The sequence below is a fragment of the Adelges cooleyi genome, unplaced genomic scaffold (genome assembly GCF_023614345.1).
Source record: "Adelges cooleyi isolate 19-005CV unplaced genomic scaffold, UGA_ACOO_1.1 ACOO_flye_CR_arks_rails_tigmint_CR_PRNA_306, whole genome shotgun sequence".
Taxonomy (NCBI): domain Eukaryota; kingdom Metazoa; phylum Arthropoda; class Insecta; order Hemiptera; family Adelgidae; genus Adelges; species Adelges cooleyi.
In genome coordinates, this window is record NW_026095977.1 from 1,702,885 (window position 1) to 1,725,906 (window position 23,022).

The 23,022-nt window shown below is 32.1% G+C and overlaps 3 protein-coding genes across 4 annotated transcripts; 1 reads left to right on the plus strand and 2 right to left on the minus strand.

The window, feature by feature from the left end:
- Window positions 1-2,721: 2,721 nt before the first annotated feature.
- LOC126839552 (uncharacterized) lies at window positions 2,722-22,747 on the plus strand. The gene is made up of 2 exons (XM_050574916.1): window positions 2,722-2,894; window positions 21,425-22,747. Exon 2 carries the CDS (start codon window positions 21,476-21,478, stop codon window positions 22,745-22,747), a length of 1,272 nt encoding a protein of 423 aa, XP_050430873.1. The 5' UTR covers window positions 2,722-2,894; window positions 21,425-21,475.
- Window positions 6,660-9,309, minus strand: LOC126839504 (uncharacterized). 2 transcript variants are annotated; one of them, XM_050574845.1, is made up of 3 exons: window positions 9,166-9,309; window positions 8,828-8,955; window positions 6,660-8,090 (listed from the first exon to the last, which is right to left on the minus strand). In XM_050574845.1, exons 2-3 carry the CDS (start codon window positions 8,837-8,839, stop codon window positions 6,816-6,818), a joined length of 1,287 nt encoding a protein of 428 aa, XP_050430802.1. In that variant the 5' UTR covers window positions 8,840-8,955; window positions 9,166-9,309; the 3' UTR covers window positions 6,660-6,815. The 2 variants fall into 2 exon arrangements, with proteins under 2 accessions (XP_050430802.1, XP_050430801.1); XM_050574844.1 differs by lacking the exon at window positions 8,828-8,955.
- On the minus strand, window positions 10,602-14,109 carry LOC126839503 (uncharacterized). The gene is made up of 3 exons (XM_050574843.1): window positions 13,896-14,109; window positions 13,544-13,585; window positions 10,602-11,939 (listed from the first exon to the last, which is right to left on the minus strand). The coding sequence occupies exons 1-3, from the start codon at window positions 13,953-13,955 to the stop codon at window positions 10,665-10,667; spliced, it is 1,377 nt and encodes a 458-aa protein (XP_050430800.1). The 5' UTR covers window positions 13,956-14,109; the 3' UTR covers window positions 10,602-10,664.
- Window positions 22,748-23,022: the final 275 nt, after the last annotated feature.

A 23,022-nucleotide genomic window follows, 5' to 3' on the forward strand; every position in this document is an offset into this window, starting at 1 on the left:
AGGAAGTAGGGACGTGGGTCGGAAGCCTAAGACATTTGATGTGGTGACGGTACAGGAGATGCGCAATCCAATACAGCCACGTGTGAGTGTGTGTAATAATCGTACAGTAGCTGTTACACTTGAATAGTACTGTGCAATGCAATCATCATGACAATAATATCCCGAGGTACGTACATAGAGAATGGCGGATGACGTTATCGACGAGACACACGGTGTACACTGTTATCGACTTGTGCCGGTTGTCTAAGACCCGCCTTTTGCCCATCCGACATGGCATTAATAATAATAATATATTGTATTGTACACGGTATCAGACGTTTCCTGATCCGTACAGGCACCCTTCCGACCGGGGTCGGTCTGCCAGACGTTTGCCGTTGACAGCCAAGGAAACAAGCCCCGTCCAGATAAATGTACAATAATAAAAATATTGCCGTCTCGGTTATCGGCAAACCCTAAACGGTCGGTTAAGTACTACACATGCCATATCGTCGTCTACCGCTTAGATCTCTGTCGAATGCAGTGAACAGCAGGCCCAAAATTTAAACTTACATGTAGGTCAACGGCCGAATTTAACGGTTGAGTTGTTGGTGGGGCAATAAAGCTCTCCGATACCGATTAAAGGACCTAAAGATACTGTTATAACCTAAACAACATAGTCCACGTTGTCTCTAAGCTTATTATATTGATATTAGAAGCTTATGGAAACCGTTCTGAACATTTTCGTTCGTAGAGTGTGTACCAAAATTGTGTTTAGCTTAGGCTGAAAATAATTTCAAATAAAGATAAGCCGCCCTTTAAATGCGCAAGACGTTATCGCTTAACTGAATTAGACCAAAGGTTATTTGTTTCAGAATAACAAAACGATAGCCGAGGTCGCGACTTAAGACCCCGAGTCCATTGAAGTTAAATAGAAAAGTATTAGTAGAGTGATTTCACAATTAGAGGTACTCAATTGGGTTTGAGACGTTTGAAGTATGTTCTCACCTTATGGTGGAGTTGGTACTGACTACCATCGCACCTAATATGTTGTATTCTAACATGAGTTAGTTCAGTACAAAATACATTTGAACTTTAATTTTGTCATTAAATATTATAGTTATTTAACGTTAAGTAAGAAATAAAGGAAAACAATACCAATATGCTATCAACACTCCATTCGACGTTCGCCGAGTACCTTACATTATGTGTCTATCGACACCGCTTTTATCTTGTCAATCAGTCACTGTCGATTTATATTTTGAATTTGTTCATGTGACACTGCGCCGTTACAAAAGGGGAAACTTCCTTTTACCGTTTATCGAAACCGGTGCTATCGTTAGACACGTATCTTCACCAAACGGGAATATTAGTTTTGAAACTCCACAATGACAGCTGATGGTACACAACCCTCGTCAAGTACCACCGCCAAGTTACCCACCGACTTCGCCTTGACTTCATAAAGTATGTTCGTCGTCGCCAATGTAATTAGTTTAGCCATGAACAATGTGGAACTGTCAAAACGATACCATAAACATTGGAGTTAAAGTTACTTGTGGTATTTATCGTTAACCGGTAAGGACCGTATCTATGGAAAATTCACCTTAGCCCTCGAGACAGCTGGCCAACCGCTGTAATACACTTGGTTTAAGGATTGCAATTTTGAAGTTGTTAAAGTTTCAATTTTAGGGTAGGAGGATGTAGTATTATTTTTATCTGCGCGCACTTTAAACTCTAAAACTTTAAAAATAGTTGTGATATGAAAAAAAATAATTATGAATTTCTTGTTAAACCCTAAGAGATATTTCTTTTTTAAGATTTATTTTTCGTGGCTGAGCCTAATTTTTTTAATAATGTAACTAAAAGAGCCGAATTTTTGGCTGTTATTTTTTTTTTGCAATAATTATTTTGTTTTAACTTTTTTGATCAAACAACCCGTTCTGCTCGTTAAAATAAGAAAAATGTCGAAAATGTCAACGACGATATCCACATAGATCGTTAAATTTGTGTAAAAAAAAAATAACAAACTGAGTTTTAATTACTTTTTGTTTCTGGAGAATACTAATTTATGAAAAAAATCCGTAAGTACATCGTTAGCAAAAGCAATGAAAATTATAATTAACAAGCAGCAGCTCTGAAAAATTGGGTACATTTGATAACCAAAGACAGTATTTTCTTATAAGATATTCAAGAAAAAAATGGTAGTAACAGAAATAATTCTTTCCACCCAAGTTTGATTTCCAAAATCGTTTGGACGTGTGAAGGAGTTTTCAAATGAATCACTCGGTATTGATTAAATATATATATATTGCATAAAAAATATAATATCAGTTCACGTTATGATTTTTGGTGGCCTCAAGTCGTTTCCGAGCATTATTGTTTCGCTATAAATCCACTTAATGGTGTATATGTATGTTTTTTTATTGGCTATAATATAAAATAACGCGTTTGTGCTGTAAGCCGAGACTTATTGAGCGAGTAGAGTTACAGGAAAGGTGTCACTTTTCATTTTTCGAAAATTCAATACCATATACGTATTGAGTTCACCCGAGAATTCACCTAGCCGAACCTCTCAAGTTGAAGTCGGATGATGAATACAGTAATAATATTTGTATATACTAATTTATAAATACCTTATGTCTACACTTTAGGCTATGTTAAAAATAAAATAGTCAAAACACATTTTCAAAACGAGGTGGTATCATTTTTTTTTTTACGTTTTGAAATAAGTTCAATAATGTCTGTGACACAAATTTTTGGCGAATCATTTGATTTGTTTTTTTAAATGGTTTTATTCTTATGATTTATAAAGTATTTTGTACTAGTAAATTCATACAATAAGCATAATATGACGTTATGATTACAATAAGAATAATATATAAAAATGAACAGCGTGTGAAGATCGCCATCCATTGACGGTACTCCATTTATATATATTTTTATTAATTTATTAAATTGAGAACAATTCACTGGAAATTTTTACCGGTCGACATCCGCGTTCGATAGGAAGTAAGGGGAACCGAAGCAACGTCCTCGAACCGACACCACTATAGGGTACCTCTATGTATGTGTATAGTACTAATAATTATTATTTATGTGCTATGCGCTGTGTGAAGTGTACAGACACTCGGACCCTACACCACACCACACACTCCCCCCCCCCCCCACACCCCAAGTCGTTTTGGAAATAATAATTGATATTTGTAAGTAGCACCGACGACCCTCCGGGGAAAATTCAATTACAAGACCGTGTCCGCTATATTATAGTAGACGAGCGCTCGTATCATCATTATTATTATTATGTGTTGTGTGCTTTTATCTGGCAAACGCTGATGTGTACCCTGTCGTGGCTGTGTAAAGTACACACGTGTGCACGATAATATTATACTATACTATTGCACTTTATGGGAACCGTGCGTGCACAGGCAGCAATACACGGTTTCAAACATAATAAATACGAATTATTAGTATTGCCTTTGCTGTGTGTGTGTGTGACGAAGGGACGTTTAATAATTTAACGGCCTCCCAAAACGACCAAATTCGACCATAAACAATTACCGTAAGGTACCCCCCCCCCCCCCTGATATATAATAATTTGGGTTATGTGTATACTGTATCTCTGTGCACGAGAGATTAGCGGATACCTACCTGCTTTTTTTGGGGGGGGGGAAGGAGTCGAGTAGACTTTTCAAAAGGGACGGCGATAGAAATTAAATATTATATTATATTACACCCGGAGAATAAATATTTACTCGAGCCTCCTCTAAATTATTGTTATTATTATTGATGAAACGACCGTGTTAAAAGTGTAGGTGTTTCGGCTCGGCTGTTTAATTAACCGTTATGGGAGAGACGAAAAACGTTTTGTTTGGCATTTACCGGGGCTTAAGTATAAGTATGATAACAATATATATATAGGTACATAATAATATTATATTATCATGAGGTTTTTACCGGTGTAGACGGGCAACACGCGATTACTGCTATTGTTTGTGTGCGGTTGTGGTGTTGTTCGAGTACAGCACACGACATGTTTCCCACATTTAAGGCAGAGTTTACAGGCTTTTAAGTACATACAACAAAATATAATAGTGATGAAATTTGGCCCGTGCGTGCGTTGTATTTTCGAGAAACTTTTGCACGCCGATAAAATATTATTATACATTTAAACGACTCGTCGGTTTTGAAAAAAAAAAACCACAGGACAGCGGTTTGTTTCCATATAAGACTTTCATTTACACTGAGTGTTTGTAAGACCTACCCGGGTCTATAATAATTAATTTGGATAGTTTAGTATTCTCCCATCGCCACTGTAAATATAGAGAAAAATAACAACTATATCCTGGAAAAACGGAAATTAGCTAATTTATGCTTAAAATTAAAAAAAACTAATAACTTTCTGCAATTATATTTCCGGAGAGGGGGGGGGGCACTCTTAGGGTAAACCTGCTTAAGGGCCACCGCGAACATAATAATGTTATAATGTACATAATAAATTGTAAACAGAACATAGTATAAACAATTTTACATTAGTTGATTTACACAAAACTAATTCTCGACTAAAGAAATCTCTTCTAACATGATATTTTTATATCATACGGTTATAATACCTTCACTTTAATTTTATCATGACACATTGCCTTGTATACAAGTCCATACACTTGTTATGTAACTGTATTATTTTTTATTTAAACTATTTTTGTAACATAATAAAGCAACTAGTTGCTAACTAAAAAAAATCTTTACTTAAAAAAAACCCCTTATTTTTCGTTTTGTTTTAAAACAAAATAATAATATTATGAATTAGGTCATCGGGCGTCGAGGGATTCGAGTAAAATATAAGTTTTAAACAAATATTTTGGCAATTATTTTTCCACGTTAATTAGTATAAATGGCTATCACAATGTTTGCCGGTGAATATTAAATATGAAAAAAACTGAGTTGGAAAGTTCCGAATGGATTATTTTAAAAGCAAAAAGCACTAAAGTCGGTAAACTGCGCAATGTCAACACTTCAAGCGACTATCGTTTCAAACGGAACATTTTTTTAAAAAAATTATGCTTACACAACTTAATACCGTTTTGCTTGGAATAACCTCAATTCTGTTTCAAGCATTCTACATAATAATATTCGCATGACTCGCACAACTCTCCCCTTTGAGATTTTAAAAACATTTCTCAGCCAAATATGTCTTTTATATAAATCGTCGGAATATTTGTGTATTATGTATTTTGAATACAATTTCTCGTTTCTCTGACAATTTTCAAACTTATATCATACTTCATAGCGTTATTCATATCATATCATAGCGTTGATTGTTATTAATTTTGTTATTGTCTGGCATGACAACATTGTTTTATGAGAATGAGAGAAAATGGTCGACCCCGAATTCTATGGGACGAGGCCAAGAAGAAAGATATTATGAAAAGTTTTAAGGAGTTGTATGAATAAATATAAGACATAATATTATAATATTTTATGCGTTAGTAAGATGAATTTCCGGCGTGGAGACCATCAAGACTGGATGGCACTCGACAACATAAGGAAACTGCATCCTTTTGGGTATTTGTTTATCTTTTTTCGAATTATAAATAACGCCGCGGAATGATTAATTAACGGAACGGCAGAATAACAAATCGTTTTGGCCTTGTCGCTCTTACAGTAAAATGTTTGGTAGTGTTTAAGTATAACAGCGGTGTTTATACAAGTGGTGAGATTGATCGCTCAGATATCCGTTTGACAACTGTTTTCATACTTAAAGTTCTTGAAAATAATTTTATAAAATAATCCATCGAACAAATTATACTCAAAACTACTCGGTTATGTGCCAAAAATACATTTTTTCCCCTAAAGTCGAGAGTTTCCCTTGAATTAAGAAAAAACACACCAAAAAACGATTATAAAATTTTGAATAATCCGTCAAATCTGGATTTGAATACAATTCCTTAACTTTCCTAGCTTGCATGTGAAGTTGATCAGATGTATTACTATAATATGATGTGTGAACTTTTTTTTAAATTTGTGCTGAATATACGGTTTTAAGTGGAAAATAGTTTAAATTATGCCCACGCTTAAAATTAACAATTTTAGTAACATTTATTTATTTTTATTGCGAAGTTTACTAAAATAGCGTAGAAGAAATATTGTGTATTGCATTTTTAATAGCAATGAAATTTCTTTCAGCTTTAAAAATTCTATACTAAACCATTAATTAGATATTATGCAACAATCTATCGACAGCCTAAAAACCTAATTTATTAATAATTATTAAACAGAGGGAATACGTTTTTTTTTTCTTATTAAACAATTTTAAATTACATTAGTTTTCTTTTACAAAAAAAGGCAATCTTGTAGTTTTCCTTTTTGGAGACACTTAAGTTTATTTTATTTTAAAATATTGGACGATACTCGAATTGTAATTTTTTTTTTCCATAGTTCTATCAACTTTTAAAACTTAAATGGTAACACGACGTATGCCTAATCAAATTTTTAAATTAATAATAATTTGCTGAAAATTTAGACTGGTTGATAACCAGTTATGGATAACCATTACTTTTCATGTTACTATAAAGTTTAAAATGTAGAAGGGAAGAGTTTTACCAAATATTATGGGTTGGTTTTTTTTTTATATACAAAAAAATTCAAATTTTAGAAACAAATATATACTAAATGAAGCTGTACAAAAAGTAGTTTTGACAAAATTTCCAATTATGATATGAATACAGAATTGAGTATTAATGCTAAGCATATTCTTGGTATGAGTATCGTGTTGTACATAGAAATTTACTTGGATGTGCGAAGCCTTGGAGATAAGTTTTCTTGGAACGAGTAGTCGTCGTTTAGGCGTCTTCGCCACTCAAGAAAAACCGTACAAAGTGAATGTCGAGGGGCAGGAAAATGGTCCGGACCCTTTCGACGTAGTACTGTAGCAACGCTGTGTTCTTGATGACCATGTCTGATTCGAAATCCGTCGTTTCGCTGAGCTCCAAGTCTAAGGCGTTGAAGCCCCATTGCCATTTGGGCACTTCGAGTTTGAGATATTCCGCTTCGAGCTGATTTCGCATGCACTGAATCATGCTGTTCAAAGTGTCTTCGTCGATTTCTTCGGCGGTCGCCATGTGATAGGTCAAACTCCAGAGAACGCCGTGTCGCAAGTCCAGAAGATCCACGGCCGACGACAGCGGATCTCGCAACAGCAACCAAAACGTTGTCAACCAGTTCCGGATCTCCGCTGGGTCCTCGAGATTGTGTCTTTCCGCGTAGGCCGCGTACGTCTTGAGGTGGACCCACGCTCGGTACGTGACGTTCGCCTGGATGATTCGCAAAACTATCTTTTGGAATCGCACATAACCATAAGGGACCATGTACCAAGTGCAATTCAACGACTCGAGACACCTTGCTTTTCTGCATCCGAGCATTTGCGTTTTGGCATTGGTCCACAAAACCTGCGAAAACGATTCACACACGTCGTCGACGGTGCGCGTTATCTGGTCGCCCCAGTGATCCAATGTGTAGTTCTGCAGTTCGAACAGTTTCTTGGGCTCGGCCAACGCCTGGTCGATTTTATCCTCCAAATCCGGTGCCGGCAAGGTCTCCGGGTCCGGCGTCTGCGATATTATCATCAGCCCGTCTCTCTTGCACCGTTGGCAGTACTCGTCGATGTCGTCGATGTACTTGCCGAGGTCGGAGAAAAACAATTTTGCCGGTTCACTACTGTAGAGGGTCAGGTACGCTTTGATTTTGATATGGATCCGCCAAAAGCAATTGCGAACAGACGTGTCGAGCATGTAGAACAACGCAAGTATCCGGGTCAGGTCGGTGTCGTTTTGACTGATAGCACCTATGTGGTAATTGTTGACCGTCCGGAGCAACTGCAGATTATCCCTGATTACTAACCCGTTAGTGCATTGCAGCGCTTCGGCTTTTCTGGACAATTTTTTCACAGCTTTGGTTCTTTCGACGCTATACATCCTGTCGGCCGCCGACAATAGGTCTATATCGTGATCGGTCAAATAGATTTTATCTTTTTCTAAGGTAGGGGTGTATTGCAATCCTTTCAAAATGTAACGGTTGTAGACGATTTGCCGAGAGGGATACGATCTCCAATCGGCACCCTAAGACAAACACACAACAGAGTCGTCGCGTTAAATATTTCGCTACAGCAGTTGAAAATAGACGGTGATAAAAATAACGTAAGACACTCGTTTTCTCTATAAAAATAATTGCAAAGTTTTAGGGATTTAGGTCTGAAAATTAAAAATGACTAGAGATCTAGAATGGAACTATAACATATTATGCAATTTCGTTAAAAAAAAATCTAACCAAACATTTTTTTCAATCAGGGAAACCCCATAGAAAGGAGAAAATTACATTATGACCGTAGTCAGATTTCAGGTCGCTATATGTGAGTGAATCAACAGTTAACAGATAATAAAAATATTGTCATTATATTGTTAATTACCATAAATGGGTAACTACCACTCTAAAAGTTACTAAAGCTCAAAATATTAGGACGGGGGGTAGAAACTTAAACAATACTAAATAATTAATAATTTAGTATTTTTATAATAGTGTACAATAACATAAATCATGTTTTAAAAATAAAAAACTACAAAATTACAAAAAATGTTCAAGAAAATTAGTGTTTTACATTAAACTTATCACCTATTACAATTTATAACAACCTTATATTTTATACTCAATAATTATTGTTTAATCAACGTCGAATCGTACATCATAATTTTTCTTTCTTTAAAACCTAACCTAAAACGGAGGTATCCTACTAAATCCTCTCATTGACCAATTTAGTCCCTCTACACAGACACTAATGTCGCTCAACCATTTAGTTTACCATTGTGTTCATTCCTCATTTCATCGGTCCACTTGTCCATCCATTAAAATTATGTCTGCAAAAAGGCACATTTCTGTCGCACAACACCCTTGTTATGATTACATGTTGCCAAAATAGTACTGGGACCACTGCAATAATTATTACTAGTTAAAAACGTTATAGTAGAATGTTGAAAACATTAGAATAATACAATAACCAACACTAAATTACGGAAATTGCTTCATTATTTTTTTTTCTCGAAAATTTTGTTGATCACTCATTCAATAATTGGCCAATATTATTATTTTATAACAAATACTTAACAATACAGACAAATATAAATAAAAAAAGTACTTTACCGTCATCATGTTTATTGATAAGATCGTCAGAAAAATGTTTAAATGCAATGCACTCATTTTGATTGAAACGCCTTTACTCAAAACAGAATACTGATAACATTAAGTGTAGCTGTTAATATGGTCTATGAGCACCATACCATAATTTACAGTGCGGCATAAGAAATAACGGTACACAATATAATAATGACAGTAAATAAATACAATGTATTTAGTTTCCATTCGATTCTCGGCGTACAGGTGTGCTATATACATGTGAAAAACTGATTTTGTTTTTTTTAATTTAATATATTGTAGCTGTTATGTTTACGATACTGGCAAAAACGCAAAAGTAGAAAAACGTATGTATGACAAATAATAAAATTATTATTATTTTATAATAATAGAACGTTAAAGCTTTTAAATATTATTGTTTATTGACTAAGACTACAAAAATTGATAACGTTTTCAAAAAATATATTCTTTTGATTAAAATTCAAAGCACTTACAGCCGGTTTCACCAACTATTGTAAAATACACTCTTAACACAATGTTAGTTAACAATTTATTTTAATTTAACATCTGGTTAAAAGAAATGAGTTTCACCATAACATTATTAATGTTAAATTGTATATGTTAAGTTAACAAAGGCCCCCAAAAAAAAGTAGGTAGTGATAAAAATTACTTCCATTGTTGTACTCAGGACAGGTAATACATAATAATATTATCTAAATTACAAAATACAATAAAGTATGATAATTGAACCTATAATGCAAACGTGTTCCATTCCTTTTTACCTTTCTACCTACATAAAATAACTTCTGCTTACCTAATAAAGGGTTATCGAAGATGTCTTTTCTATTGTTCCCTAAATACTCAATATAAAGAAGTTCCTCATCAAATGTGTAATTCATTATTATATATTACTAGTATACTCAGTCAACAGAAATTATAATATAATTTCTGAACTCTAATAATATAAATATTTTATATAAGTGCTACAGTACCAATTTAACATGCCGATTAACTTTTCAACAAGCCGATTTCGGGTGATTAATTTAGCAATGTTTTAAGGCTAACAAATCTCGGTGAAATCCAATTTTCACTAACTAGCTGTTAAATAAGTTAAATTCTTAAAAAATGTTGGTGAAACCGGCTGTTAGTATGATAATAATGTTAACAATTAACGGGAAACATTTGGAGTGTGGCCAGAAAAATAATGGTAATTTTTTATAAATTCTTAAACGATACTCAATGTGAGGCAGGAGTCTTGACCCAAGTGAAACTTTATTTATCATATCAGAAATGGTTCATAATGAAAAAAAAAATTAATTTTTTCAAGGAAACAATAAAATGAGTCAAAATAAAAGTTATGTAGTGAGAATTTGAATTGAAAAGCTTTGAGTTTTGAGGTATTTATCAAATAATTCAGACCACCTTTTAGGATGACATACGGTCAGTTGAATATTTTATTATAATTTTAAACCAAAATATTACAAACAAAAAGCCAAAGTGTATGTTATTTAAATTACATTATTGTCTATGTCGAAAATGGCATGATCTTTTGTATCATTATATTGACCATCTAAGAAAAATCGTAAAAAAGATAAACTGACGGGCAACGTACTCTGTACATCTTCAAGGTATTTTTTTAGGTCTTCAGCGTTTTGCTTAGCCACCATTTCGGTCAGGTCGATTTCAATTTCTTCAAATTTTCCCAAAACCGTGTCTACTTTCGGCACGCTCAGTTCGATGAGTTTATTCTTAAGGCTATTTAAAATATACTTTGTCATGGATTGCACAGTTATGAGGTCAATTGTTTCGGTGATCATATGATATCTCAAAGCCCAGAGGACTCCGTTTTTCACGTCCAAAACATCTATGGCCAACAACAGCGGTTCTTTGAGCAGTAACCAAAACTCGGTCGGATTACTAACGTCGTATACGTTTCCCCCTAGAACTGCGGCGTAAGACATGAGGTGTATCACTACTCGATACAGCACGATCGCTTCCACGACTTTTCCCACTGACATTTGATGAACGACATTTTTGTATGGGGCTAAGTACCATTTGCAAGTGTCTGAATCGGCTAGCGTTATAGCTGCGCGCATCATTTCTATTGTAGCTCCCCAACTGACTTCGCCAATTGGTTGACAAATTTGCTCCAAATTCTGTGCCACAATAAACAGCGTGTAATTCCACTCCTGGAAATTTGTCATGTGCTGGTTTAATTTAGGGTGGTCCTTTAATAAAAGAGCATATTCCTCGAATTTTTGGTCTATTTGGTCGATAGATATATCCACGGGAACAATCTTCTTTTGCTTACATGCCCGACAGAACTGATCGAGATTTTGATTTACCTGCTGTGTAACATATTTGAATTCGACACTAGCACTGTTTTTTTGCCCACACATTTCAAACGCTACTATACCAATGTGAATTAACCAAAAGCAATTATGAACGATTGACTTGGCTTCGTAAAATATCGACATCATCTGCTTTATATATTCATTAATTTTGGGCAATTCCCTCGCTTCACCACTCGCTTTGGAAACCGACAAGCTTTTAAACAGCATTACGCCGAAGTTACATTGTAACACCAACATTCTTCTAAAAAAATGTTCTAGAGCCAGCTCTTTTTCTGGATTGAACTCAGTACAATCATTCGTCAGCAAGTCAATTTCTTTTTCACCAATATCAATTCGTTTTTCTTCAATGAGTGAAAATTTCAGAATAGTCTCTACGAATGTTCTGCCATAAGTGTTTTGACGGGCATGGTATTTTTCCCAATTTATACCCTAAAAAGAGTAATATTAGATTATATTATTTCATCCAATTTTTATTGCAAATTAACAAGTAAAACATTGGGGAAAAAAATTTAACCAAAAGCGTAACTAATAAATTGCTAAATAAAATTAAATAACAATGCTTAAAACAAACAATTTTGTCAGTATAAGAACAAACCAAAGCAAAGAACGTCTTTTAATATGGGAAAGTACTGATTGAGATCCTTAGATGGTCTAAGGCTACCAGCTACAGATATTTCGATGTCCGTGTTTCGACCATTTACACAACAAGCTGCTCATAAGAGTCCACGAAAGAATCTATCCAGACACTTACCAATAGTCTTTATGATTCAGATAGTAATTAGCTTTAAATAATTTTCCCGCCTGCGAAGTACTCATTGCGTACTTAACAGAAAATACCCTGTGAGGCTTGTGCTGTTAGGCCATCCATTTAGTACAACTAGTAAAATATGTACATAAAAAAAGATTTAAGAATAATGTTTCTTTGTCAAAAATGTATTCACTCCACAAAACTTTTTAAAATAATTCTTACCAGGACTGCAAGGCCAATCGATATCAAAACAAGTGTGGGGAATTTTACTTATAAGAGTTATTTAGATATGCCTAAGCGTTCTATCATGGCTCAGAATTTATCCAGAAATTAGAACCTAAGCGTTTCACTATGGTTCAGTTAATTTCAAATTCACCACCCCAAGCACATTATGCTAACTTTTTACTTGCATGGCAGTGCTTTACTTACTGTACTTTACACTTAAAATTATTCGCAAAAATTTAAGCAAAAGTTAAAAAATATTTTAAATATTGAAAATCGAATCTCTTAAAGAGCAATAACCCAATTTAGATTGCTAAATCCACAACTGTAGAGATGAAATGTTGAATTTGGGTATTGTGTGGACCATAACGGGTTCAGGGAGGTTCGCAGGTCTTCGGGAATTATCTTAACTGAAAGTGATAAAATGACTTCCAAATAAAGGTTTCAATGCAAATTTGTAGATGGTAAAAATACAATATTGATAACACAGCACTACACTGACAATAACGTACTCAAAATTATATTTTTATAATTAGGGTAGTTACGATAATGGTTGATATTTTGTCTATGATAATTTAAAGCCTTTGTTTTTCATACATCATAACTAACAATATATTATGAAAACATTTTTTAGATACCTTTTGGCTGTTTATGCGTTATTCATTCTCACATAGCAGCCTAGAAATTTACTACGGTCAAAATGTAATTATCCCTATTTTTATGGTTTCAAAACAAATTGGTTATTCATTTTAACCATTGGAGTTTAAAACTGTAGCCAAGCGAATAACACTATAAAATACATCATATAATGTATCAGTAAAAAATATTTTATTTAACAATGTAAGTTTTAAAACCATTTTAAAGCAATTTGTTAGGTTATTATATGGTCGCCTGAACAGGCATTTCTTATACAATATCAATGGTTATTGAATGGTTATTGAAATGAGATAACCCATATGTTTGTGTAAAAAAGTACTTTAATTGCAATAATTGTTCTTAAAAAAATGTCTTCCCTCAAAATAAAAATTATATTATTATACTTATTAAAAAAAAAATCTCTTACTTTTGTTTGGTTAAATTGGTACGCATCGGTTGACTTCAGGAGCTATTTTTTTAAAAAAAAAAGAACTATAAGTTTAAATGAATTATTATTAATTTAAAAACAAAGTTTAACTGTAACATGTGCCATTCGCCCGATGATAATAATTTTAATGTAAACTATAAAATTGTGTTGGCTTATTAGACCCAACAGTTATTTTAGTATTTTATTAAATTGGGGGTTTTTGAAGGTTATAAAACATAAATTATAGTCTGTGGTTTAATTTTTAAATCATTTTCTTTATAGGTACAATTTTTTTATTGTATTGTTTATAGTAATTATTTCCTAAAATAAATTGGTTATCAAAAATAATTACCAATGTCGCCGCTAGCGTTATTATTGCCAAACAAGTATACAAATTCTTGGACGTATTCATTTCGATGAGATCCTTAGCAACGCCTGTATGAAGAGCTATCAAGAACAATGAAAAGACAAACGCAAAATTGTAATGGATATTCTATGCACGAAATACGATAACGCGAATATAAAATATCTTACAAAACAAAATAAAACCACGTAGGTATATTATCATTTTTTGTTCGCAAGTGTTGGAAAAATGCTATTGGTTTTATTCGTACCGTGTCAACACCATACGGTCTCATGTTTATTTATTTTTTTTTTTTACCAGAGAACCTATATGCTATGTAGGTCACTGCCATCCCGAAATATGTATACCCGCCGGTGATTTTAACGGTATTGCAATAGTTTCCATTTAAAAGTACACAAGCGGCGAAAAGCCCGAGTAAACCGACCAGATATTTGCTTAGTCGTTGGTTTTGGAAAGATCTTTTTTGGCAATTCAAAGTAACGCTACGACGATTTTTATAATGCTAGCGTTATTTGGGACTTTGCAACGACCTAGTACCTATTGTTACCAACCAAAAATCAATTGGTCAACAACAATATTATCATAATTTATAATATTAGCAGCGCTAACATTCCGTTACACAAATTATGTACCGAATTCATACGTCGTAATGGTCATGACAATTATTATATTATTGATAAAGCTAATAGACTGATTGTAAACCGGTGGTCAATTAAACATGTTAACATTAAAAAAATTCTGAATAGGCTGAATAGTTTGTCATTTAAATCAAGAGCCATTAATAATGTTGGACACCAACAAGGAGACTCAAACGATTTTTGGAATTTTTTTCGAAAAATACAATTCCACTCATATGGGTTTTTTTTTCATAGAAAACAGTTTAATAAACGTTGAACAACACACACATTGTTATAGCAATACTCGCATATTTTTTTATTTTATCCGTGAAAATGTATACTGGAATACACTAACGGCTGTAAAAAAAAAACATAATATTCAAAATAGATATTTTATACTGAACAAATGCCTAGTCGAGAATGTTGAACATTCAAGTAAGATACAAATGTATTCTGTGAACAACAAAATATGGTAATGGTTTTAACAGCCAAACTATTGCCATTTGGTATATCCTTACAAAAACAGTTATGAACATTTTACTAGAGACGTCTAAAAACAGAATTATTGTATTAAAGTTAACTTGACTTAACAATACCATAATAGACAATAAAATATATTAACGAAAAAAATTACTAGTTGGATAGAAGTGGTAACTAAACTTGGAATTCCTCTAATTTTAAAATGTTTTTGTTCAATTATGCACAAGTATAATAAAGAATAATTGATTGAGATGTAGCAAGTATAGTTAAATGTAGTCATGTAGGGTGAAAAGAGACGGGAAAGGACAAAGGTTTTATGTGCCAGAAAAATGGTGTACGGAGAAAAGAAAAATCTTATAAGTCAAGTAGCGAGGCCAATCAATGAGCCATTATAAGCCCTTGTATTATCTAATTTTTGAATAAAAAAAAGGCATTGTTGCAAAATTATAAAAAATGCAAACTTGAATTGCATGTTCTTATTTTACGATAAAATGTTATCATGTCAACGTTTGCAAAAAGCTCCATACAGTAAAAAAAAAAAAAAGTATAATGGTGGTTGTAATAGTTCAGCATGTTTTTTAAAAATAATTTTTACAAAATATTTGTTTCGACAAATTTGTACGTTTGAAGAAATCTTAAATGTAGTAAAAAATTACAAGGTTGAACTATTGAGCAGATTCCGAATACAGATCAGCACAGTCTACAAGGACAGGTTACAGTCTGATAAAAGATTTCTGGAATTTTAGAAAAACACAATTCTACCGATATGGATATAACACAATATGATTGTGTTCGACTTGCAGATTTTATTTTCATAGATAACAGTTCAGTAAACATTGAACAATACACACATTGTTATAGCATATTTTTTTATTTTATTTATGAAAATCTGTATAAGAATACACAAACGACTGTAACGAAAAACCACATAATATTCAAAATAGATATTTCATACTGAACAAATGCCTAGTCAAGAACATTCAAATAGGATAAAAATGTGTTCTATGAACAACAAAATATAACAGTAATGGTTTTAAAAACCACACTTTGGCCATTTTGCCATAACCTTCTGAATAGTTATTAGAAAAATTTAATCAGTCCACCTATAAATAGTAATACTTTATAAAAGTCAACTTGACTTAAGATTACTGTAGGCAATCGCAGGGGCGTATTTACTTCATCCCCTGGGGAATAGAAAAACAATTGAACAAGACGTAAATGTCACATAAACTAATGTAGATACATTATTGATCACTGCATTTCTATCTTCATAGAATAATAAACTAATCAAGAAAAAACAATTATATAATAAGAAACCAATACTTAAACCCTAAACTATAAAAATAATACACTCTATAAGTATACGCATGAGTATATTATTCTCACGGTGAAGGATTCAAGTATTCATTTCTTTACTATAAATTGATCAATTTATGAAAACTCAGAGAACAACAATATTTTCGGTTTTTTTGGTGTCATTTAATTGTTTTAAATAACCGTAGTAACATAATATTTCATACAGCCATGATAATAATTCTTATCAAAAACTGATAAGCTAAGAATATTAATAAAGTAACTTTTTCTACAACATTTAATTAAAATAAAAAGAGCCAAAAATAATAGTTTAACCACAGAATAAATTAAATCACAAAGAACAGTTACAATTGTAATCAAAACCGTGGTGGCTATGTTTTAAGCCGGCTATAATAATAATAATAATGTATAGATATATATATATATATATTAATACTCTACTGATTGAAAAAACTATTCAATCACTACTTGGATGGAAATAGACTAGGTAGAGGAATTTTAGAGTTTTTTTTAAATATTATTATGTACAAGAACATTAGGAATACTTGATTAGGATATACGTCTAGAAAATATTGTAAACATTTAAATAAATTTAAGATTTTTTTTTTTTGATAAATTGTATAGATGATAAAAAAAACCTTTTTACATTTTTTATTTTTAATCTGGTCAGAAAAACGATGACAATGGCTTCACACATACGTTTGACCCAAATTCGGTGTAGATAAAAAGTTGTTTACTGTTTTTGATTAGATAAAACTATTTTAACGATCCATTGTACGCTATGGTATATTTCTTTAGGTTAAAAAATGTAATTGTAAATTATCGCTATGTAATTTATTATCATTAAAAAAACGTTAATAATAATATTATTGTTGTAACAAACAAAAAAAAAACTATCGTTGTACAGGAAAAAGTATAGGATTTAGATTGGTTTTTTTAAAACTATAGATTAGATTTTAATAATTAACGACGTTATTCTTTGATTTACAAATTAAAATTATTTGTAACTATAAACGGTCGAGAAAAAAAAACCGTAAATCATACGTTAAAAACTAGAATTGATGTCACAATAAGAGCAACAATATTATTACTATTGAAATAGCTGTTATTGTTATATTTTATACTATAACGATTGTGTCTGGAATTTGATCTATACCAGTCACAATATGGATGCTTCCCTAAAAAGGTTAGGTCATTGGTGTAACAATTGTTGCAAAAATGAATATAATATAAAATATTTCTATATTAACATAATAAGTATTATAAAATTGCAAGTTTTTCAAAAGCAGGTTGTAATCGAAGCTTGATATTGCCAGGTTTTTGTTCCGCTGTCGGTTTGTTTTTATAACCAACGCATAAGTTTGGCGGTTGTTTACTTAAGTTGAGTCGATTTTACTGCAGAAGTAGAATAATATTTTGTTTTTGTAGCTTTAAGCGATTCATACGTTTTTCCCAAATCTATATCGTTTTTTAAAAGCGCCTGAATTGGTTAATTTCATTATGACCTAACGTTAAAATTTTCCCTATTTTTTTTTCACATTATTTGAAACTCTTAGGCATTCGATCTGTAGCAGTGGCATTTTTTTGTAAATAAAAAAAGAGTCTTTGCAATCAAGCGTTGGTAAAACACTACAAAAATAATTTCAAAAAGGATTCTTAGTACCAAAAAAGGCCAATACATATATTTTATTTTTACATTTGGCCCTTTTTTTAGAATTTAGAATAATTGGTTAATTTTTAAATTTATATAATATCTTCGATATAGGCAAGTATTTATAGCCTAGACCTGTTTAATTTTTTTTAACATAATTGTATTTATTAAATACAAAAATGTTTTTTCAAAAGAAACATTTATTAAAGATTTTTTTTTAATTGCAATTTAATTGTAATTAGCAATAGACCCAAAATTTTGTTTTCAATCAAATACATTATTTCATCTATTATAATACTTAATATTAACAACTGTGTACTGGGTTGGATTTGAATTTTATTCATAAATTACTAGACCCTAATTGTTATGTAAAGTTAAGGTCATAAAAAAGTTTGAGTTAAGAACTAAATACACGTGATGAAATATTGTATATTGTAGTTTTATTTTCTACATTTGCTTTAAATAAAGAAAAATAGTTCTATATAAAATAAATAAACTGTATTGTACATATTTTAATATATTAACAAGATACATTCAAATATGCCCCTTAGACACAAATACGCCCCATAGTTGAGTATTTATAGTTGAATATAAATAAGAACTGTTTAAAAATTGGTAGATTATATGTTACTTGATTGGTAAGGTTGAGCATAGGATTATAATATGTACAAACCTTTAAACTACAGGTTGGAAAAATATCCACCCCTTCTAAAAAAATGTTTTTTTATGATATTTTTTTGATTTAGTCAACGTTAATTTTAAATGTTTATTTTAAACATAAAAACCTAAGTTTAGACTCATTGTCATGGTTGAAATCGAAATCTAATTTATTGTATGCTCGGATTATCCTACTTATGGGCCGTTTAACCGATAATATGTTGTATGGAACGGAACATGTACTCTGGATTCTGGTGAATAATGTTTGGACATGCCAGTGTCCAACTAAAAAAACAATATAAAAAAATTATAAAAAAATGAAATTTTTTTAAACAATAAACTTATACTAAAAACGACACATTAGTTAAAATAATAAAAAAATATACCGTGCTTTCTTATAGTGTTATAGTGTATTAATTACATAGAAAAAACCTATACAGTTGATAACATTATACAAGCAAATCATTGAACATAATAGATAAATACTTAACTATACTATGAAAATAAGCTAAATATTTTTTGTTATAATTTATATATTAAAATTAGTTTTTGTTGTATCGCACACCGCATGAGTATGTAGATTATTATACAAAAGTGAAACATAACAAGACGCATATATAATATTGCCATTGCCAAAAAGATTTAACTATCTAGTAATAATTTTATCTAGTAAAAGCGTATGTCAACAAATATTGTTTAAATGTACATAAATAAACAATAAGTTAACAAAATTACTTAGTATGTAAATTATATAGACGGCAATTTTTTCTTACTTCAGTCAAACCTAATTATATTTTTTAAAGAACAGTCACTTGATTAGTATAATCATATCTATTTTTTTATTATTATTAAAAAACATTGTCGTCTGAAAATATTAACACTGTCCTCAGTTAGAGTAGAGTAACAATACATTTATTTCTCGCACTAATATACCGATATAATTGAACATTTGAAGACGACAAAACTGTATCTTATCAATTAAACCGAAAATTTATTAAACGAATTAAATTGTAGCATTAATTTTATCTGCGTGCACTTCCCCTCCCATCCTAACTTTTATACTCTTATAACTTTAAAAATAGCGGTTCAAAACTGGATATCAATCGGTCAATTTTTTTTATTAAAACATTCTTAATTTAGTAAGTTAATAAATTAAGTTTTTTTTCTATTCATTTGTTTTTTTCTACACTTAAATGTAATTATTGACGTTTCTTATGTTACATAGTTTTTAGATGTCTTGTTAACTTGGTATTTACCTTATTGTAATGTTCTTGTATTTATATAGTACAATATTACAAAATGTTCAATTTTTATAATTTTTAATATTTTCTTGTGCTTTATCTACTTTTGGAACTTAAGTGGTAACGTATGTGTCTTAATAACTTATTACACTAAGAATAATTTGATGACAATTTTGACTGGTCGAGAAATGTTTGACAAAATCGTTATTATTTCAAGAGTAAACTAGCGTAGGCGTTGAAAGAATCACCGGGTAGAATAAATAAAATTACTTAATTTTAATAAAACCATATTAACAATAACGATTTTATTTAATTTGTTTTACATAGGTTACATTTTATAGGTACTTATACTTTATAATTATTGCTACAATGCGTACAAAAAATGTACGCTACTTGTTTTAAAGACAAATTACGCAGTCTGTTTTCATTTACATAGTCCAACTGTGTGTCGCTATAAATCATAGTAATTTACCAAAGAAAAAATACCTCATGCCATTGACTGGATTCTCTAAAGAAAGGTGAACTTAGTGCAAATTCACGTTAACTTAAAAAATTTCAGTTACACGAGAAAAGTTGTTGATACAAATCATGATTTACACAAAGTATATTTTAGCGGTCTTGATATTAGTCAGCACGCAAACCTTAAAGTGTAACTGTGACATCAATTATGTTTATGAGGTAACCATTTTTGTATTATATAGTTTTTAAATAGGGTACAGTTAAATGTACATAAGGCTTAAAAATTCAAGATGTATATAATCGTATTAAATATAATATGTTTAAAACTTGTAAATATCAAAACATAAGACATTACTGATACTTGATTAAATAAAAACGAATTTGTCTATTACAACATTTTAGCTAGAGTGAATAAGGTATTCATAAATATTCAAAAATAGCTGGAAGTTAATTTCATTTTGGCCTTAATAGTAGCCAAGGAAAAATTAACTGAGAAGTGTCACCTTCGAGAAGTTCGTTGTATAAAGGTTGGCCCAAACCCCTAAGCATTATTAAAATAATAAATACAATATGATTTTATTAGACTAAATATTCAAAAAACAATCTAAGTTATAGAGCACCGTAATTTAAAGTTGAATAATATGTACAACCGGTGTTTTTCACTAATGGTCCATTTAAGTACTATTACCCTATAATCTCTTTACTGCTGACATACCTCACTCAAACATCACTAACACGGCCACTTTTGTCGACGACACCTGTATAACTTCTTCTGAACCAGATATTTATTTAAGCATTGATAACCTTCAAATTAATTTAACTGAGCTTCATCTTGGGCCTTGAAGTTAGTCATCAAATAACACTTAACAATAATATTATAATAACAATATAAAACTCCGTTAAATACTTAGGCATTCACCTTGAATAACCTGAGCTACTCACATTAAAATTAAAAATACATCTTTTAAATTAAAACTCCCAACAATATATTATTATGGGTGCAGGGTTTTTACCTACTTTTATATAAAATGTAATTTTTCCAGAATACTGTTAGCTTAGTAAATTTGTGAATTGTAAATATTTTGTTTTCCTTTTCAGGATTCTGTTGATCGTCGCCATTTTTTCGAAGTTATTGACCAATTCAAAACAATGGAGCAAAATCCTACAATTATTTCGGAATCCGACAAGAAAGCTCTGTTAGATAAATTGGACAGAGGATTGCCGATGACAGACATTGTAAGCTACTCAGAGAAAACGTCAGCACTAGCCTGTGGGTACGGCTTCGTGGCACTCTATATGTTATACCACATAAAGCAGATGGCCGATGACAAATATATCCGTTCTAATACCTTGGTCCAGTACAGCAATTACCTGCACCGTATGCTACTGGTTATGTACATGTTGAGATGCCCTATTTTCCGGGGCACGTGGTTCGTGGCTGTCTACGTTGACGCTCTGCTAAACGGTTTTGATAAAATCGAGAACAACCCGTTTATTCGGACGGCCAAAGTGTCAATAGGTCCTCTTCGTACATGCCACAAAACGCAGAAAACTGACCGTCTTCTTCATGAACCCGAAGAAGTACATCTCTCCAAGGATTTCTCATACCTAAACACAAAGTTGCTGTCTAATTTACGACTTAATTCCGAAGGCGTCCTGTCAAAACTGTTTGCCCCCCAAGACGACCACCGATTCGACGTGTACGGATTTTTCTTTAGCAAAAAACACATAAACGCAAAGCTCGCCCCGCCAAAAGTTTGGTTCGAAACGTACAGAAATCGCGCCCTAAGAGGTGTCTACCATACCGTGGAGGACACGTGGAAAACAAACTATTTCGCTCTGTGCGATTACACCAACACGGTCAAGGACCTGGTACTGATGACCGCGTACTACGCTCTACTTAAGCACTGTCGTTTCTTGCTGATCACGTGGTACATCTTAGTGGACCGAGTCAATCTCGTGGAACCTAGCCTGCGACCAAGTGTGCGGGAAGAGCGCAAAAAGTTGATGCAGATGCCGCTGCCGCTTCTCGAGACCATCTTCCGCGACCTGAACAGTGCGATGGACGTCAGAAACCTGTCATCTATCGAAGCCAATTTAAACAACGACCCGGGTGCCAACAAAACCGACTTCACGGAATTCGTCCAACAAGTGTTGGCGATGTACAACTTGTATGCTAAAAAAGTCAAAGCCAATCTGTTGAGCTACGACGATTGGCTGGACAGTTTTAAGATACAGAACCAGTTTTTCTACGATAACCCCAGCGTTCCATCGTTCCAATCAGCACTGATGGAAAACGTTCAAATACTTCAAACTTACTACGACGACGTGATAGAAACGCTGAAGCCCACCGATTTCGCTGCTATTGAATACTTGTCGTCTGTGAATTATAAGGGAAAAGTTCAACAAGAGCTACCATAATATCATGTCTCAATATCTCCTGTAATACAATGGTTTTATTTATTTCTAGTCCGACTACCCAAAATATATTATTCGAGTATGGGGTTTTCTAAAATTCATTAAAATTAAACTATCAAAAGTTAAAATACTTAATTTTTTTCTTATAATAAGTATATATTCTAGCATGTCTATGGTGGATTAACATTTACGTTGTCAACTTTTTTGTGCCAAAAAAACTTCACATAACACGTCGGTTAATCCTTTTATGTTGCTTTTGGTTTACTTTATCGCATTAA

Bases quoted from the DNA above. Each gene is read 5' to 3' on its own strand.
- LOC126839503 (XM_050574843.1), bottom strand. From the start codon at position 13,955: ATGAATACGTCCAAGAATTTGTATACTTGTTTGGCAATAATAACGCTA. The intron at 13,586-13,895 runs GTAATTATTTTT...TTAAAAAAATAG, and splicing joins TAACGCTAGCGGCGACATTG to CTCCTGAAGTCAACCGATGC. The intron at 11,940-13,543 runs GTAAGAGATTTT...TACTCTTTTTAG, and splicing joins ACCAATTTAACCAAACAAAA to GGTATAAATTGGGAAAAATA.
- LOC126839504 (XM_050574844.1), bottom strand. From the start codon at position 9,222: ATGAGTGCATTGCATTTAAACATTTTTCTGACGATCTTATCAATAAAC. The intron at 8,091-9,165 runs GTAAAGTACTTT...TGTTTGTCTTAG, and splicing joins TATCAATAAACATGATGACG to GGTGCCGATTGGAGATCGTA.
- LOC126839552 (XM_050574916.1), top strand. From the start codon at position 21,476: ATGGAGCAAAATCCTACAATTATTTCGGAATCCGACAAGAAAGCTCTG.